The 19,737-nt window shown below is 34.8% G+C and overlaps 1 protein-coding gene across 4 annotated transcripts in view; it reads right to left on the bottom strand.

Annotated features, from left to right (window-relative positions):
* Positions 1-19,737, bottom strand: part of DCAF1 (DDB1 and CUL4 associated factor 1) — a 111,831-nt gene that overhangs the window by 11,355 nt on the left and 80,739 nt on the right. For all 4 annotated transcript variants that reach the window (XR_007951941.1, XM_051985682.1, XM_051985701.1 and 1 more), the window contains exons 12-22: positions 18,848-19,017; positions 17,782-17,906; positions 15,281-16,535; positions 14,458-14,656; positions 13,349-13,431; positions 12,371-12,455; positions 11,316-11,549; positions 10,061-10,154; positions 9,343-9,447; positions 8,870-8,943; positions 8,133-8,234 (exon numbers count right to left, since the gene is read on the bottom strand). Coding sequence is in view for 3 of the 4 variants with exons in the window: in XM_051985682.1 (XP_051841642.1) it covers positions 8,133-8,234; positions 8,870-8,943; positions 9,343-9,447; positions 10,061-10,154; positions 11,316-11,549; positions 12,371-12,455; positions 13,349-13,431; positions 14,458-14,656; positions 15,281-16,535; positions 17,782-17,906; positions 18,848-19,017 (2,526 nt within the window). In the remaining variant the exon portion in view is untranslated. The remainder of the gene's footprint in view (positions 1-8,132; positions 8,235-8,869; positions 8,944-9,342; positions 9,448-10,060; positions 10,155-11,315; positions 11,550-12,370; positions 12,456-13,348; positions 13,432-14,457; positions 14,657-15,280; positions 16,536-17,781; positions 17,907-18,847; positions 19,018-19,737) is intronic.

Genomic DNA, 19,737 nt, shown 5'->3' with positions numbered 1-19,737 from the left:
AATCTCAAATAACACTTAAAAAAGCTGTTTATTATCAAGACAATTAATAATATGGATAAAAAAAGTTAGATCAGCATTCATAAAATACTGTGATAATAATTGCTAACATTTACATATCACCCACTATGTGTAAGGCACTATACTAAAAACTTTACAATTGTTATTTCATTTGAGCCTCACACCAACAATGGGATGTAGGTGCTATTATTATCCTCATTTTACAGATGAGGAAACTCAAACAAATAGAGGTTAAGTGATGTGCCTGGAGTTATACAGCCGGTAAGTGTTTGAGGCTAAATTTGAACTCAGGTCTTCCTGACTCTAGGCATTATGGCACCAGCTAGCTGACCTACTAATAATCATCAGATTCATGTAAATTAGTATATCATAAAATTAAGGTGACTCACCTTTAACAATGATTGCCTGAAGGCAAGGGCATGCCACAACATTTGGTGTCCTTTTCACTTTCTATAACTAGAAAATACTTAGAGGGTCTCCATCAAAGAGGCTCATTTGTTCAAAGTTTGCCACCCTAAGCAGACTGCCAGTCTCAGAGCACCCACCTCATCTTCATTATATGTTCTTCCTTCTTTCTTCCTTTCTATTCTCTTACTACAAGTACTCTACCCAATGGAATTGTAAATTTTGCTCAAGGACTAGATTTCTTTCTTAAGGATTGAGTTGCTTCAACCCAAATCACTCTGGCTCTCATTGATTGGCCAACAATAGGTCAATCACCATTTGGTCACTGTTTGGGGCCTGATGGCTCAGAGTTAAAGTAAATAGCAATCATTTCTATTTTGGCCAGAAACTTCAAAGGTCTTCTCCCAGATTGATATTTTTTGGGACTAGGTTTAAAAAAGGCTATTTTCTGACTCATTTATTACCCAACCTTAATAACTGGATAGCTGCCTCAGTCAAACTGAGACCCGTTAAAGACTTTGGCTTAAAAAGGCCAAGGTGTCCCACTGCATCCAAGGTCTTCCCTCTGATCTATATTTTGTTGCTGAACCCAGATGGCTCTGGAAGAGAAAATGAGGCTGGTGACTCGACAGTCTTCCCTCATTTAAATCTAACTCACTTGCATATCACGATCCTCCTCCTCAAGAATGAAGGACAAATAATAACAATTCTCTTCCTGATCCAAGTTGTCAGAACTCCTCATCACTTCACTCCTTTGAGTATTCCCTAAGAATAATTAAACATCTAATGATAAAACAATGAATTCATCAGTTCCCTTCTCTTTTTCATTTCCTGCCTTTGAGCCTTCAAAAGAACGCTATCTGTGGAGGTATGTTAAGATGAGGAAAACATAATTGTAACTTTCACTCACTAATAGGTTCTAATCTATCGAGAAACATTCTAGTCCCGTGTCCAATGGCTTCTGAGACAGAGCTCTTTTATTCAACTAGCCTTCTCCCCTACCCTGATATTTTATATGACCTCTCTCCTTCTACTTTTATAAGAAAGAAAATGGTTATTTTATGAAAAGGCCAATTTGCATATCATCTTTTGAAATACACATGAAGATAGGAAGACAGGAGATATCTTTTTTCAAATCAAAGAATTGCAACTTCCTAGAACTGTAGATTGGTACTTTTATTCTGGAAAGCAATTTGGAACTATGCCCAAAAAGCCACTAAATTGAACATATCCTTTGACTGGTACCCCAAACAAGTTAAAGAAGGAAAAAAGAAATCATATGCATAAATACTTACAGCTACTCTTCTGATGAGAGCAAAGAACTAGAATTAGAATCTAAAGTGTCCATAATTGGGAAATGGCTGAACAAATTTGGTATATGACTATAATGAAATGTTATGGTGCTGTAAGAAATAAAGAAAAAGATGATTTCAGAATAACCTGAGAAGACCTAAGCTTATAAAGACTGAAGTGAAAAGAACCAGGAGAACAATTTATATAACATCAAAAGATTAAAAGCTTTAAGAACTCTATTCAAAATAATGAACAAGCAACCATGATCTCATAGGTGAAGCATGCTACCCATTTCCTGACAATCAACCAAGCAATCAACAAACATTTATTAAGTGTCTATTATATAACAAACATAGTGTTATGTGCTGACAGAGAAGTGATAGACTCAAGGTACAGAATGAGATATATATATATTTTTAGATATGGCTAATGTTGAAATCTGTTTTGCTTTAAAATGTATTTTTGTTTTTAAAAAGGGTTTTGTTATTCTTTTTTCTTTTCAATTGGAACAGATAGAAGGTGGGAAAGAAAATTTTTTTCATCAAAAAAAGGGGAACAAAATTAGGCTTTTGCAGCTTTGTTTTGTTTTAAACAAATCATCACATCTTTATGCTCACATAAAAGAAAAGTGTAAGGAACACAAGATCCTTCTCTTTATAATACCATGTCATGTCTCGTGCAAACCTCAAAATTAGACAACACATTAAACTGCAGAGATCACAAAAGGCTATAAGCACTATATAGCCTTTTAAAAAACATATTGCTGAAATTATAATCAGTAGCCAGAAAATTCCTAGCTATTGATAGAGGGGGAAGAGGGAGAGGGAAAAGACAGAATACATTTGGGATGGGAAGGAAGGAAACAAGAGCTACAGCAACCTACAAAATATAACACAAAATCACAAAATGGTCCTAAGATCTTATATGGACCTCTTCTAAATTGATGATAACAGACTGGTAGGAAAGAAAACACAGGAGGAATTAAAATCATATCATAAAAGCATACACATTAATTCAACTATACTCAAAATGTGATCTTTGACTTATTAGCTGACACACCATGAGAGGAATTAAACCACGATTACATTGCCATCTCCACTATAATTGGAAACAGCTATTATGAAAGGACTACATATTCAGATATCTCAAAAAAGTGAACACAGGCATTTGGGAATTTAGATCTAAAAGTTTTTCAAAAGCAATAATAGATTGTGCCAACAATTTGGAAAATGAAAAAAATACAAACGCTAATGCCATTTGTTACTTAAAATTTTAACCAGTCGAAAATATTCACTACAGGGCCAAAACTGAACAAATCTAGAAGTCATTTCAGTCAGCAAATCTCTTAGACCAGCAGAGAGAGATGTGGCATCCCAAAGCAACACTAGTAGACTATTTGATAAACTGCTAAACTTTACAGAAACCTACCAAACCTATTGAGGATGGTCTCAATATATAAATAAATATTGAGAAAATGAGCCCTAAGAGAAATTTAGCACCACCTAAGTGAGTCAAATTATTCTGACATTTGTAAATAAAACCAGAAGAGAAAAGATGCAAAATGAAACTTACATACATATGTATGAATACACATAAAAGATATATTGTTATCATTGTTATCGGCAACAAGGATACAACTGGCACAGTTAGTCTCTCTAGCATCACATTATCTGATGTACTATGACAAGAAATGGCAACAATACTCAAGAAGATAAAACCTGAAAGAAGAGCTGGACCTGGACAAGTAATACATATAGAAAAATATAATAAGGCCACAACATTAAAAATGCTCAGTGGGCAAAAAGGATCACAACTGGTTTGTTTACCAACAAAAAAGGGGGAGATATTGGGGAACAAAATTAGACTTTTGCAGCTTTGTTTTCTTTTAAACAAATCATCACTTCTTTATGCTCACATAAAAGAAAAGTGTAAGGAACACAAAATCCTTCTCTTTATACCATGTCATGTCTCATGCAAACCTCAAAATTAGACAACACACTAAGCAGATAACTGCAGAAATCACAAACTATAAGCTTTGTTTAATGATCTGCTGAATACTGACTACATAAAGTATCAAACAACCAAATAGATGTTCACAAAAGGCATTCACCAATTTAATGGAATACAATTATTCTATTTTTAGATAACAGATTAAGTCCTGCATGGAGTCCAAACAGTGATTGTGAGGCCAAAGATTTGATCCATTGATGACATTGTGCCAATTGCACTGAATCCTACAACATTACAAAGCTTCTCTACAGTGAAATCTATAACAGTACAAAAGAGACTGATTTAGTGATGAATATTGTAAAAAGAAAGTAAATCAAAAATGCATATGTTGGGACAGGTGATAGCCTGAACTCAGAACTGAAAATAAAAGAAAAAATCAGACTAACTTGAATCTAGAAAGTTGTGTAGTAAATTATTCCAGAGGACTTAAAAAACAATATAATAATCTCCCCTCTCTAATGTAAATATATTCTCCCAGAAACACAAATCGCAATACCTTGATTATTAAAAAACTAAAGTTAAAAATAACTTAAAAGACATATGATACATTTAAGTAAAGTGTACGTGTACCAACAAAAATTAAGCTGCATTAAAAATACTACAAGAACATGTGATTAGACAAGGAGATAGAAACTCACATAGAAAGCAAAAACAAACAAATAGCCTCAGCAACATGGTGGTTAAGCCCCAAGATACAAGAACAAGAGTAAGACTTCCAGTTAGATAATTAGTTCCCTTCCAGAAAATGCATGTGCAAACAGTCAAGAATTGCATAGGATATGATGGTATAGAAAGATTACAATTTCTGTGATATACTCCCACTGATAAAATTTATGAATCCAAAGTATAGTTTACATCTTGATACTACTATAAAATTTGTCCAAAGCAAAGAACATCTTGATATTATTCTTCTAACAACATCTAAGTTTTAGTCACCCAATAACATTACTGAGTTTATCATGTGGCCACCCACCCCCATCCCCACAGACACACAGTCTTCCACCTTACCTAATCCCACTGCACCAAAATGTAATTAGTTGCTATGGTGCCTCAAAATAGTGACAGAATAATGATTCAAAAGGTATATAGTGTTATACAGCTTGAATTTGCTAAATGAAGGTCCTTTCTATTAGATGTAACATGCAACATTGTGATGCTCAACAAACACAGGCTAATATTCTAAAAGAAACACAAGGCTAATATTCTAAACGAGATGAGGACTTGCTACTACTGAGTCCCACGTATAAGGCCTAATTAGTTAAAGCTACTCTGATAGACTATTTATACTAATTTCTGATCAATTTGCTCATTTCTTTCAGTATGTTTTCTCTGTCAAAAAATATCTAAAGCAAAAACTAAATGATTTTCCAAGGAAACTCTAGAAGCTAAGATTTTAATAGTAAGATGGCAAATGATTAGACAATTATGGTGCCAGTCAAATCCTGGTGCTTCTTGAAAACAACTAGCTTTAGGACTTATCCAACCAATATATCTTGTGATTTTTTTTTTTTAATTTAAGCTCTGCAGTTAGGAAACAATTATTTTCTAATACATAACAAACCCAGCAGCATAAAAACAACTGATACCATTTGATAAATGACTCAGGCTAAAACATAAGTATATAAAGCCTGTGTATTTTGGATAGAAATTCCTCCTCTTATTATTTAAAGTAAATACATGTATATGGCACTATGTGTTTATTAATTTTAAGTATTTTGCTGGTGCTTATATCACAGTCACTTCAATTCCTTAATGAATGAAAATTCTTTTGTACCAAAGTAAAACGCAAAAATGACCAATAAAGAAAAGAGTTTTGTGGGCCTAGCCATGAAACCTGGCATCTCTGAGCTGAGGCACATAGCTTACACAGAAAAAAACCAAATGATTTGGTTTGGGCTACTGGATTAGTTCCACAAGTCCCAATTAAGGCTCTGCTCTAACTCAGAGAAGGGCAATAATTTGCACTTACAATCAAGAAAGGAACATTCTATAATCAATCAAAAATCTCCATCTTGGACAAGATGCATGGAAACCAGTAAGAAAATATTAAATGAAACAGAAGGGAACACTTGCTACTCAGCTTGAGAGCAACACAAACTATGAGTGCCAATAGCAATAGCATTTTAAAGTTGAATAGAAAACATTCCTTAAATATGTAGATATTTAATCATTCTGATCTCCCTAGATTAAAGGAATAATCAAAATGCAAGGACAAGCAAAGTATTCACATCCTGCTTCAAATTATAAAGGGCAAATGTTTGAATATCATATTAGCAAGACAAGTCACTAATGTTTTTCACTTAATCTTATATAAAGGAAAGGAGTTTTCTCAGCTGAACAATGAGAGTTCCTTCTAATTCTATTAGTAATGTGGTGTGTAATTCTGTTCTTCTCTTTCCTCTACTCTATGTCTTTTTTTTTTGGTGTCCACATAAAACAAACCGGGGGAAAATGGTGCAAGATCTTAATTTAATTCAATATGCATTTATTAACTTACTGTATATATGACAGGCACTATTTGAGGCTAAACATGACAGATATAGATAAATAAGATAAATAGATAAGGCAAACAGCACACAAAGAAAAAAAAAAGATAGTGATAAGTGGACAGATGGATAGGCTAGGACAGTAAGGACGAGAAAGCCATGAAAAATAGGAAATGAACCTCAGATTGATCAAAATGTTACCTCACCTGCTATATAAATTTGTAACAAGGGAAATTCTCATCTTAAAATTAATGGGTCAAAATCTTCAATAAATAATTGATTCTCAAATGTTCTATTACCCCTTAAGAAATATACTATTCCTTGAGAAGGTAAAGTATAATTATACGGCATAGGAATTATTTTTTTTCTGGAAGGAAATATGATACATAAGCACAGCGGCAGGGGAAAAAAAAGTACTAAAATTCTCCATCATGAGAAACCAAAGCACATATTGCCAAGAGACATCATATCTATAAAATATATACCCAAACACTCCATAGTCAAGTCAGTTTCCCTTAAAAATATTACCTATTCCTAATTTTAAAATTCAATTCAACATCTAAGTGCTTGCTCAACATACTGCCCTATGCTTTGTGTTGAAAATGTTAAAATAACAAAGCCTAAACTCCAGAAGTTTATATTCCAACAAGATATAAGTATCCAAAAAAAATAATAGAAGGCAGCATATGATAAATACAAATGAGAAGTTCCAGATAAATGTTATGGAAATTTTGAGGAAGGAGAAGTCACTTTCAGATGGAAGAATCAAAGAAAGCTTCGTGAGTGGGGTCTTAAAAGAAGTGAAGGGCTTCAATAAATATATGAGGGACGGCCTAAGAAAATGAACAAAGGTTCAAGCCAATAGGATGAGATGGAAAAGCTTATAGCACAATTTGGTTGAAATATTAGAATGTGTAAAATAGCAATGGAAAGGAAAGTTGGAAACTGTAGAGGATACTCAAGTGCCAATGTATGAAATCCATATTTTATCCCATAAGTACTAGGCAGTTACTAAAAGTTTCCAAGTAATGGAATGATGTAATTAAATCTATGTATTAGAACAAATATTTTGGCAACTGTGTAAAAGACATACTGGAAAGAAGAAATTAGAGGCAGGGAGACCTGTTGAGGAGGCTATGAAAACAGTCCAGGTGTGAGAGATAACAAACCTCTCTGGAAGCCTATGCTAGAAGCAGAGGAAATGAAAAGGCCAAGATATAATAAACATAAGATACCAAGAAAGATAATTAATAGGATTATGCAACTGAATATATTGGAGAGAAGAAAGATGAAGTGTCAAAGATGACTGAGATTGAATTCAGAATTCACAAATAGCTCTCCACATAAAATATTTCATTAATTCCCCAAAACATCAAGAAACTCTCTAGTAGCTACTACTTCAATGAAAAAGCTTACTTACCATAATATTGAGAAAATATGTTCAAATACTGAGACATTCAGTTGGGTCATAACATTTCCATACCACATCATGAATGAGCAATTTTAATTGTTGTTTCTCAACACAAGGTAACAATACTATTCATATAACATTATTTATATGTGAACAAGCCAGGAATTATAGCAACTAGACAGTTATTCACGAGTAACTGATGTAACAAAAGCTGAGTTTTATTATATAACATTGCTGTGTACAAATTAATCTATGTGAACTTAAAAGTGTTATCTCTTATTAGCAGCTAAGATTTATAATAACCATGACTAACTTCATTCAATTTTTGTACTACAGTGTTCAATTACTAAAAAGTGACGACAGGTTATAACAGAATTTAATACAGACTGGATCAGACTTCCAAAAAGGAACACTACCATCATCATGAAGTACTTTTAGCAATAAAAAAATAATGGCTCTCACCATGTTTTTAAATTTGAAAGAAAGATATTCCAATAAAATCCACTCACCTGATCTTCTTCCTCATCCTCATCTTCTGCCAGGCGCTGCCTGCCCACCTCATACAACCTGCATACTGTGTCCATGTTCAGGGCATCCATACTGCCTTGATTCTAAAATCCACCCCACAAAATATGAAGTCAGTGCACCGTAGAATTAGGTATCTGTTTCAGCTTTGACCTACTTCCTTCAATTACCTCCCTGTGTCAATCAAAATAAGTGATGCTTGTAATAATAAATGTTGTTAAGCAGACTGCAAATGTTATATTATACCTAGAGCACAGAAAAGGAGGGAAAAGCAGTACAAGAAGGCTTAGGTGCTATCACAGTTACTTACACACACACACACACACACACACACACACACACACACAAACACACACACACACAGAGTTCTCCTGTACTTTGATACTACAATGCTGATGATTTGATAAAGATAACCATAGATATATTTTCTAAGTTATAGTGAGAAAACTACATGCTACATTCCTCCTATATTGAATATTTCAAAAACATAATGCTTCCTCACCTCCCAACCATCCATCCTCTAAAAATATATGATTTTGTACCTAAAAACAGGTACAGATGGACCACAAGATATCTGACAACAGCAAAAGATACTGATAACACATTTTTCAAATATCATCCAATATAAAACATAACATAAATGTAGCATAAAAGAATCAACTATAAATATTCTGAATAAATTCTAATCCAGACAACCTATATTCCTCTAAGCATCCTTTACCTCAATTACAGCAAGGTAACAGTCCTTGGTGTCAGTGCACAGGTCAAAAATATTCCGTTTCACATCAATGGTAGCTAGAAAACAGAATGTGGCAAAACTCAGGGAATTTTGTTATTGCTTTCTCTTTCTTTTAAAGAATTCAACATATTTTCAGAAATCTTAGCTCCGTTTTCCACCACCCCTTGCTTTTTTAAACAAAAGAATCATGTTTTTTAGAAACAAAAATGCTGGAACAAATTTGACATGTCTTCCCCATTATGAGTTAGTCATTTTTTCATACAAAACCAAGATAACCGCAAAAACAAAATGGTAATGCACATGCGTGGGTAAGTGGATGTGTGTATATGTGTTTGTTTTCCAGGAATAGGTAAATACCTAAAGTCCTCTCAAGAAAAAAAAGAGAAAGTGAAATTGAGAATGTACATTTCCCCACAAAATATACATATCTGAAGACTATGAGTTTTCATGCTTACCTATTGGCTTATAGTCTGTTGCATTGAAAGTTCTGAAAGATGACCCAAAGGGGCTTTTCATCCTTTCTTCCATTAAGTCATCTTCATCATCTGCCTGTAGCATTGCTAGTTTATGAGAAGAGAAACCGCCCCACCCCACCCCAAAATTTAAATTTAATCTTAAGTACAGACAATGTTGTCTTTTTAAATAACTACGGTATTGATGGAATATCCACTATATTTGGTTAGGACTCTTCTGAATATGTTCTCCTGGTCGTTTCTACAGTTTGTCTTTAAATAATATTCTCCTAACTTTACTAGTCTACTTCCCCCTGCTGAAATATTTTAAGCAGTACAACCAATGTTCTTTAACATCATAAAACTGTTAAGTGGAAAGTAATTACAAAGTTTTATAGAAGGTAAAGAAAACACCAAGACTGGAAATTAATTTCCAAGAGATTTCATATCACTATTACACATAATTAGCATCTTTGAGGCCTGTTACTAAGCAATACAATTTGTATGATATTAAATCAGAACTTTGGAAAAAATGTTTTAATTTTCTATCTGGCTGTCTTATGAAAGTACTTTAATTCATGAATTTCCAAATGCTTTCCTGTGTAGGGGAAAGAAATATTCCAAGAGCAAAACTACCCAGTACTCTAGTAAGGTTAGGAGCTGGATAAAGAGAGAGAGATAAAGACAGGAACAGGAAGAATGGAAAAGTTATATTCATTACCTCCATACATCACTGTACCCGTATAGTTGAAAACCACACGACACTGATCCAAAGCTGGGACTGTGTGCAGCAAATGGAAAGTTCGAAGGTCCCACTGAAAGAATAGTAGTGAAGGAAGAACCCTAATAAAAAATATTTTCTTAAATGTATTCTAAGATCCATGGGTAAAACAAAGAAGCTAAAGATCAACTTGTTTCATTTCTTAGTTTCTAAGGTTTGATTCTAAAGAGTTACGGTTCTTCGCTCCTTTCCATGTTACTAGAAAAATGTTGCTAAAATACATGGAAAAGTTGGAAGCTAGAGAATTAAGACGAAACCAAGAGCCAATTCATACCATTAAGCAGATACCATATAGTCTCTTGAATCAGAGGAAAGAATCTCAATCTACATTCCTGTACATGTAAGAACTATCAAAAAAAAAAAATTCCCTTCAAACAGAAGACTTTTCCTCTAATCTGTTATGTAAAGAATATACTTGAAATAAAACCTCACTGAAGCTCAATAAGAAAAGGAAATTTAAAAAAAAAAAAAGTTTAGTCATTATTTCCAGTAATGTAGCAAAAACACAATTACCCACATAATCAGCTATTATTAAAAATCTCTCAAAGTTCTCTGTAGGCTCAAGGGCCCCTCAAAACAATAGAAGATTGCCTACATGTAAACATGAATTTCAGTTTTTAATTTCTAGCTGCAAATTTTAAAAGATGTTTTTCATGTTGGATTCTTTTTTGTTTCGTCTAAAGAGTTTACAAATGACTAGTTAGAAAATATGTAAAGTTTTTTTTGTAAATGAAAACTGTACTTTTCTAGCTTGAATTATTTCTTACAGTTTGCCAATGGTAACTGGAAGATATTTGCAAGGTTGTTTTTTTTAAATTTAGGCACTATACAGCTTTAATAAATTCCTTTGAATTACACTGCTGAAAGCAGTATTTCAGCCTTAATTAATTAAAATCTGGATGGTAACAGAAAAGTTAAAATTTAAATCACTTATACAAGTTTTGCTGTATTATATTAGACAATTACTCCATATTTGCAAAAAAATCACTGGATATCTGACTTGATTTTTCACTTGTCTCCAAGATCTAACACATTACACACTCAGCCTATGAAATAGTACAAAGGACGAAAACTGAACTAAATGTATATTGTTTTAAAAAAAAAAAAATCAATGGTATCTAGATTTCTGTACCACAGGCAGACCTTAACTTTAAAGGATTTATAACTAAAGAATTCTATTAAAGGTAAAGGATACAATTTCAGTATTAATAATAACTTCCAGTCCATTAGGATGGAAAACACCACTGATGTTCATGTTGAACTTGTCAAACTTATGTATGGCCTGTGCAGAGCGAACATCCCAGAGGACCCCGTCATTTAAGACTAGATCATCTGTAGGATTAAACGTGGCACAGTTCCTCTTGTAGTTGTTGGCAAGATCTGGGTTAAAGAGAGTCAACAGCTTGTTGCCAGTCTGAATGTCATAAATCTTTGGAGAAAAAAAAAGAGGAGTGAGGAAGATATATCAGATTTGTGTGTTAGTTAAATTACAACAAAAAGATCTGCAAATCCAATTTTTCTTAACTTTTCATTTCTGACAAGTTTTTTAAAACCCTAGTTCTCCCAATTTGCCGTTAACAAGAAACCAATCTATATCCTTGCTAAAATTCTAAAATGTAACAAATGGCTTTTTCAGTGGAGACCCCTTTCCCAAAAGAAAAATGAAAAGAAAACAAAAAAGAGTCAAGCCTTCCCTCAAGATAAGTAGGAAGAAATTCTCTATTCCTATCACTATCTTAGAGAAAGGACATTGTATCTAGCATAAATAGGAAAATGGCATGTTTCCCTTTTCCAATTCAATGAATGACTATTGCCCATTCTTCAGAGGAGAGAGTGGGATTCTCTCTCTCTTTGGAGAGAAGGAGGAAAAGGATGGACAATATAAGATTTTTCTTGAAATATTCTAACAAATTTATCCCTAAAACAGAACTTTAATTAAAGCAAAATGTCCAAATACTCACAGCAGCTTAAATGCCAAGATATTTTAACCTACATAATCAATAAACATATATATTAAGCACTTACTATCTACTAGTCACTGTGCTAAGTATTGGGGAAAAAACACCCCAAAGAATCCCCCCCCCTTTCTTTGAAAATGTCAGTTTTTCAGTTTTTCTTATAGAGCCTAGAACTACCTTTCTGATTATACATAGATCCATAGCCTAAGTATATAGTCTTCTAGTCAGAAGCATCTTATGTGAAACACAAGTACATGATAAGTTGTAAAGTTAGGAAATCAAAGGTACTTACATGGGCAATGTCCCCTTTTGTGCCAATGACCCTATCTTGTGAGTGCTTGCTGAACTCTACGTAGTGGTCTTCTGTGAAGGAATGCCTGCAGGCAAGTAACAGGTAGCAGATATATCATATTCTCTGGAAGCTGATCCTTGCAGTGGTTAAGTTAAAAACTTGTACCAAGTTAATTCCCAAGTTCCTACACAACTAAACCTAAATTTAAGCTCACTAACTCCCAAAGATAAAATGAAAATATTCAAAGATCTGGGAAAAAAAATCTAATAAGAGAGTCCTACCTTAATTTGTCTAAGTAAAATAAAAGTGCTAACATAACAGGTCTCAGACCGTAAAAGAAGTAAACTTATTATGAAAAAAACTAGCAGGATCCTAGTCCTTTTATTCAAGCTTTAAACTACCCACATGCAGAGGCAGCAAGATAGCCAACTGCCGTGCTAAAAGTTCATATGGGAAACAGGTGTGACACGTGCCTTATCCAGTTGAGTTAGGCGGGGACAGGGAAGAGAAAAGATTGCTGTTGAATAATGAGTTGACAGCTAAATAGCATTTTAAAGTTTACAAAATGTTTTATAATCTCATTTGAAAACCTATAACAATCATGTGATATAGATATTATAGATATTATTATTCCCATTTTATATTTGAGGAGACTGAAGCTCAGGATGGCTAAGTGACTTGCCTATGGTCACACAGAAAGTAAGTGTCAAAAGGTGGGATTTGAACCCAGGTCTCTCCTAACTCCAACTCCAGCGCTCTTTCCACTACACCACGCTGCATTAAACATTGCAATGGTAGGTTCAATCTGAGAAAAAACAGTTCTGGAATGAAAGAAGAGAGTAAATTTCCTCCTTTATCCATCAAGCTAAAAATTTAGGGGATTAAAGATTATTCAGAAGTAGTTAACAACCAATATTCTTTTTTTCCTATTAACCCCTTTAAAGGCATAGAGACCAGGCTGACAAAGAGTATACTCACTTCATATCAAACACTGATTTCATCCCCCAGAGTGCAGAGAGGGGCTGGCTCCAAGTGGCAGATGTTAACAACAAAGATCCATCCTAAAAGAGGAGATCTGAGTTAAGTAACAATAACAAAATAATAAATAGTTAACTGACATTTACACAGAACTTGAGTTTGCAAAGTGCTTTATACACATTAATTCATTACAATCAACATACAAAAATATTTTTATGAAAATACATTTCTAGCCTACTTCTATAAAGCAACAGAGAACAGACAATTCCTATTAAAGTCAGAAACAACTAAGCTACATGATATAAGTATATTCTCACAAAATGACCTTAGAAAGACTTAACTAAACTCCCTGAGACAATAATATACACTCCCAATATTCTAATATGTAATAATCATACTAAAAACATTCTGGGGAGGAAGGAAGGCAGGAGGGGAACATTCTCATTTAAAAGAAAAAGTTTTCAAATTTATTCCACCTCCTTTTAAATCATGTCATATTCCTTAGTTTTCCATATCTTTTAGTATTGGTCAATAAAAAATAAATCTATTATTGAAGGCACTTTCTAAGAACTTGGCAATGAGAATATTTATTTTAGATAGTCTCAAAAATGTGGATCTCCTTTAGGGCTAATAATGATGTCCTGATAATATGAATCTTCTCTATTTTGGAGCGGAAAAACCACTCACACCATGAGAAGAGTAATAATTGGAATTATGTAATATTTTTCTTCCAAGTAACTTATAATACTTTGTAAGAGAACCAGAAAATTTTACTACCTCTATCAGTACTGAGGCATTAGAATGTATTGAACAGAAAACTGGATTCAAAGCCCCCCTTTGATACATATTGGTTATTTGATTCCATGTAAGTCATTTTACCTGTCAATTCTTTACACAACTCTAGGAAGCAAAAGTGACAGAGAAGGTGTCAACTTACACTGGTAAAAGAAGCTTCCTTACCTGGGAGTATCCTATACTTATGAAATCATAACAGCGATTTCTATTTCCCTATCTAATAACACTAATAGAGCTTACTGACATGGTTTCCACAATGAGAAGAGAACGATGAGAAAAAAATCAGATCTTGGCAGGAAGGTTTTTAGTCTTACCCTGGATGGTTCAAGGTGTGTAATGGCAGAGTTATGACAGTTATAACTAGCCTCTTCCTGTCCACTGAACACATTGTAAAGTTTCAGCTGCCCCGTACACGTGCCAAGCATTAGAAACCTCTCTCGGGCTGAGAATGCACAGCAGGTAAAGCCACTTTCATCCTCATTTGCTTCCCGAAACACTGAAATGGGACGGAACCTAGAAAAAAACAGAGATTCATCAGCTACCATACATCAAAAAGTTCTAAGGAAAAAAAAACTGAGACAAACTATATTAAACAGAGAGAAACTTGAGACATTGGTTTGAGGCATAGGGCTGGAATAGTCAGAAATGTTTCCTGGTAAACTTTTAAATGTTATAATGACAAAAAAAAAAATTTGCTTGATTTCTTTTAAAATTTCCATTTTAAATAAAAAGAAAAAAAATTGTCATTTTCAGAGTTAAGCAAAAACAAATAACATATGTTAAATTAGTGCTTGGGAGATTTTAAAAACTATTCCAGAACTTATATGCCAACTCTATGGAAAAGAATAAAAACCAATATGAGCCAAGACAAGAAAAAACTTAGGAAGGCAAAGTTCAAGACAACTCACTACAACAGGTTCTAGAGAAATCAGTACTCCTGACATGGCAGAGTTAGTATGTCCAGGATATCAACAACATAATAAGGAGCCTAGATTTATTACATGGTCTCACAAGTATATTGACTTTGTAATAATTCAGCTAAAAAACAGCTACTTAGGCTAACTAATCTAGACTCCTAATATGCTTGTGTCTGAGGATTATCCCCCTTTCCCTAAGAGGTCAAAAGTGTTTTCTTACCTGCTGAAGATGAGGTGCCTATCAAAGCACCCACCATCTACCCCGCCGTACTTTGGAAAGGCTGCTCTGCGGGTTAGCCTCGAGGTAAAATTTGTTGGCGCTTGCCGCCTTTGTTTTGGCTCAGGACACTGGTGAGGGGTAAAAAGAGAAAAGGGGGGACAGGTGGCAACTGGGTTCTTGCAGCGAGCATGCTGCTCCCTAAGGTATTCTGTGATGATACTGTCCAGCGTGGGAGGGGAAGGAAGATGTCTGTCCAACTGCTTTTTTATGGCTGGGCTTTGGCTGTAGGCGCCATGGTCCGATTTCTGCCGTAACACTCTGATTTTCCTGCCATTGCAGGGTGATGGCCTCTCCCTGATAAAACTGATCCTACCAATCAAAGGGGAGCTGCCTGCATAAGAAGGGCCAGGCAGGGCAAGTGGACCCTGTGGAGGCCGTGACTGAGAATGGACAGATGAGGCAGAGGAGGATACACTGGCGTGGCTGCTTAGTCTGGCTGCAATGCCATTGGCAATGCGAGGGGTACGAGGCAGAGAAACAGGGGAAGCAGCAGCTGTGACAGGAGTGAAGGCAGAGGAATGAGATGCAGCAGTCATAGGTAGATCAGCCTCTCTGGTGAGGACAGTTGCTGTCTCTCCCAGCCCTTTGGAGATGAGATGATTTCGGATTAAAAGAAGCAATTCCTTCTCAGGAAAAGAGATTCTAGACTGAGCTACCACATCTGCTTTCTGCAGCCGTGCAAGAGAGACATCAGTACCAATAAGGAGGGGCTTTCCGGATACACGTTCAATTAGCTCAGCAGCATATTTGCAGAACTTGACATGGTCACTGCGTTTATCCTGCAAAACAGGTTCCTTCATCAGCTGCTGGATCTGGCAGCTACTGAAAAGAGGCAGCTTGCTGATGATTTGCCGGACAGTGCTACTGCGAGAAAGTCCTACTAGGGCTTTACACGCTAATGCTCTGATCTGGTCTGCATCAGTGATGGGCATCTTGATGGACAACAATGACAAGAGCACCTTGATACCATTGTTGGACTGTACCACATTCCACATCTTGGCCAGCGTATGCTCACTGCTTTTTGGAGGCTGAGGCAGCTTTCGCCTAGGGGTTCCAGAGATGAACTTGCCAATACTAGAGATCCGGTTATCTGGACCACACACACAATTGATAATGATCTGAAGAGCGGATTTCTGAATTTCAGCATCATGGATAAAGAACTCACCCTCTGCTACTCCCAGGATGATGCTGATACCTGTTTGGGAAAAAACAAAATGTTTTTATCCTTTTCTCCCCAATATTTCAAATTGATACTCATATTAAGATTCAGAAGAACACCAATAACGAACCGAGAGTTGTGTTAATTTTGCTTTAATACTACAGACAACAACTTGAATTTTCAAATCACAAAACAAAGATATTTCTTCTTTGCTGCAGAAATTCCAATTGTAGATTGAATCTATGTTAAATAACCTAAAGAGTGAGTACATAGTCACTCACTTCAGGTGGTCTTTAGAACAGTATTCAGAAGCAAGGTAAGCTATATACAACAGTAATTCATATCTTCTGTTTCCTTAGTTTTTCAAAGAATTTACCTTATAAGAACACTGGAAGGAAAATATAACAAGTGTTGCTAACTTCAATTTACAGTGAATAAAATCAAGCTCACATGAGAAATGGTTTGTTCAGATATATGGATAGTGAATAGCAGCATATGACCTGATGTCAGAGACCCTAACTCTGTAACATGCCTCAAAAGAATATTAAGTTCTTCCTAGAAGTTTCCAAATGTCTTGTATTTCAAAGAAATTCTCTTTTAACACTTCCTTTACCCTACAGAGTCTCAAAGAAAAATGGGCATGGGTCAAAAAAATACAATGGGGCATTATTACTGATGAACGCCCTAAGAACACCTTCATATTGTTATGGAACATTAATTGATTCATCCAGTGCTTCTGTAGCAGGCCTACATTGTGTACCATGCACAAACCACAAAGCACAGAACCCACCATTGCTACTTGGAAATTTAAATCAGAACAGCAAACAGGGTACCAACCAAGAGAGGGAAAAAAGTCAAACTAAACTCTCTCTTTGGACTTTTGTGCTGGCTATCCCTTCATGCCAGGAATACTCTATATCTTTCCTAGAACCATTACTAATTTCCAGGCTCAGTTCAAGTGCTACATTTTCATGAAACTTTTTTTAATGCTCCCAACAGCCAGGCTCCTCTTTAAACTATTTTGTATTTAATTTTTTTAAATGAATATATGTGTGCTGTCTTTCCCCATCCTTGGGCCACCATCCCAAACAGAATACAAGTTCCTAGAAAATAAAGGTTATTCATCTTTGTCTTGGTATCCCCAGGATTGAATGCTATGTCTAGTACATGATATACATTTAATAAATGCATGGTGATTAACTGATAAAAAAAAAAAAAAAAACAAATTCAACTTACCTAACAATAGAGACAGTGGATCCAGAAAAAAACAAATTCAACTTACCTACAGTAGAGACAGTAGATCCAGCTTCATCTAACACATCCACTGATTCAGCTAACTGCAGCTGGATTTTTGGTACCACAGTAAGAATAGCCAGGACATCTAAAGCATAGCGTACAGTATCATTCCTAAAAAAAAGTAGACAAAGAAACTTGGCAAAATAGCAAATATAATACAGTTAAAAGAATGTATAAGAAATGTCATAGTAGATTGTGATCAGTCTCTGACAACAGTGGAGTCTTAAGATAAAATGTAAAATAGTGATTCAAGAGTTTAGGAATATGAGCCCAATCTCCTCAGTTTCTCTTAATAATCTAAGAAGCTTATCACTTAGGCTTCTTATTCACCCTCATATTTTTAAGCTCATATTACTTTTTGGATAACATATCCCAAGAGTTGACTAATCCCAACATTAACGAACACACTTTCCTTTTTTCTTGTCCTAACATTTCAAGTATTAGACTATAAGCTCCTTGAAAAAAGGATTGTCTTTTGCCTCTTACTATATCTCCAGCACTTAGTACAATGCCTGACATAAGTGCTTAATAAATTGGTTATTGATTAATGATTACAAATAGCTCTACCTTTAAGAAACTGTGCTACAGAATCGATTCTAAGTTTTATTGTTCTGAGATCTGGCAAACAAGTCCATTTTCACCATCCTAAAATAAATTTCCATGATTTTGTCAATTTTGATCCTCTCTCCTTAGCCACCATTCTTCCAAAAAAGAAGCTTCTTTTAATCATTTTTCCTATAACAATCTCCCATTTGCTTCATTTGTTTGGTTGCCCTTTTCTGGACCTTGTTCTGCTTGATTATGTCTTCCCTTGCAAGTAAAAAGCAAATCTAGACATAGTATTCTTTGCGTGCAAAACACTACAAGTATTTGTAAAAGAGATAGGTGTTGTTTTGTTTTGTTTTTTAATTCAATGAGACAGGGGAGAGTAAGGGCAGCATACAGATCCCTTACATCACTTTATTTCATGTCTTCCTTGTTAACCTTGGTCCAATCAATGAGATCTTTTAAGCAAAGATAAATCTATTTTAGGAGTAACTTTCCAGACCCACCTTGCATAGTAGGTTTTCCAGTTGCAGGCAATAGAGATAAGCTGCAACATGAGCTGTACACAAGAAAGTTTGAGGAAGACTTCAGCTGGTTCCCAATATAACTGGGCTGGTCCATACTCTATAAGAAACTCCATCATCTCCACAATCTGCTCATGAGTATAAGAACATGCCTACATGTAGAGAAAATAGATCATACCATTAAGAATTATATCATCTTCTCACATTCTCTGGTGCTTTTATCAATCAGACAGATTTAGCAATGAAAAATGAAATAAGATCTTTTAGATTCTACAGTCCTACAATTATTAAAAGTCCATGGTAAATAGATATATAGCTATAAGAAAGCACTTTTATGTACACTGTCCCATTTGATACTCAAAACAACCCAATGATGTAGGCAAGGAAGGCAAGCAATAATCTCTTTTATAGACAAGTGGCCGAAAACCTATAGTAATTAAGTGATTTATCTGGGGTCCATCACCAGTGAACTGGAAGAGATAAGAATAGAATCCAGACCTGGCACTTTTTTTTCCTATTATATCACCACACCTTCTCATAAAAATATTTAGTCACTTTACAGAAATCATTTATTCTATCTGTGACCAGTTTGATTTGGGGAACTAAATATATATTTTGTTTTGAAAATTTTTTAAACAGACATTCATGAAACACCTATCACCTGTATAAGATTTGAGACTGAAAAAGCTAGTCAAGAAAAAAAATGATAAATTCTGTGTCCATATTCTGCTTCTGGAAAGCACAGGTAGTTTTGGTTTTGTTTTTTTTTTTCTTTTATTAAAACTTTATTTTCAAAACATATACATGGATAATTTTTCAGCATTGACCCTTGCAATATCTTGTGTTCCAATTTTTCCCTCCCTTCCCTCACC

Source organism: Antechinus flavipes, chromosome 1 (genome assembly GCF_016432865.1).
Source record: "Antechinus flavipes isolate AdamAnt ecotype Samford, QLD, Australia chromosome 1, AdamAnt_v2, whole genome shotgun sequence".
In the NCBI taxonomy this organism is placed as follows: Eukaryota; Metazoa; Chordata; class Mammalia; order Dasyuromorphia; family Dasyuridae; genus Antechinus; species Antechinus flavipes.
This window is presented reverse-complemented; position numbering and strand designations above follow the sequence as displayed.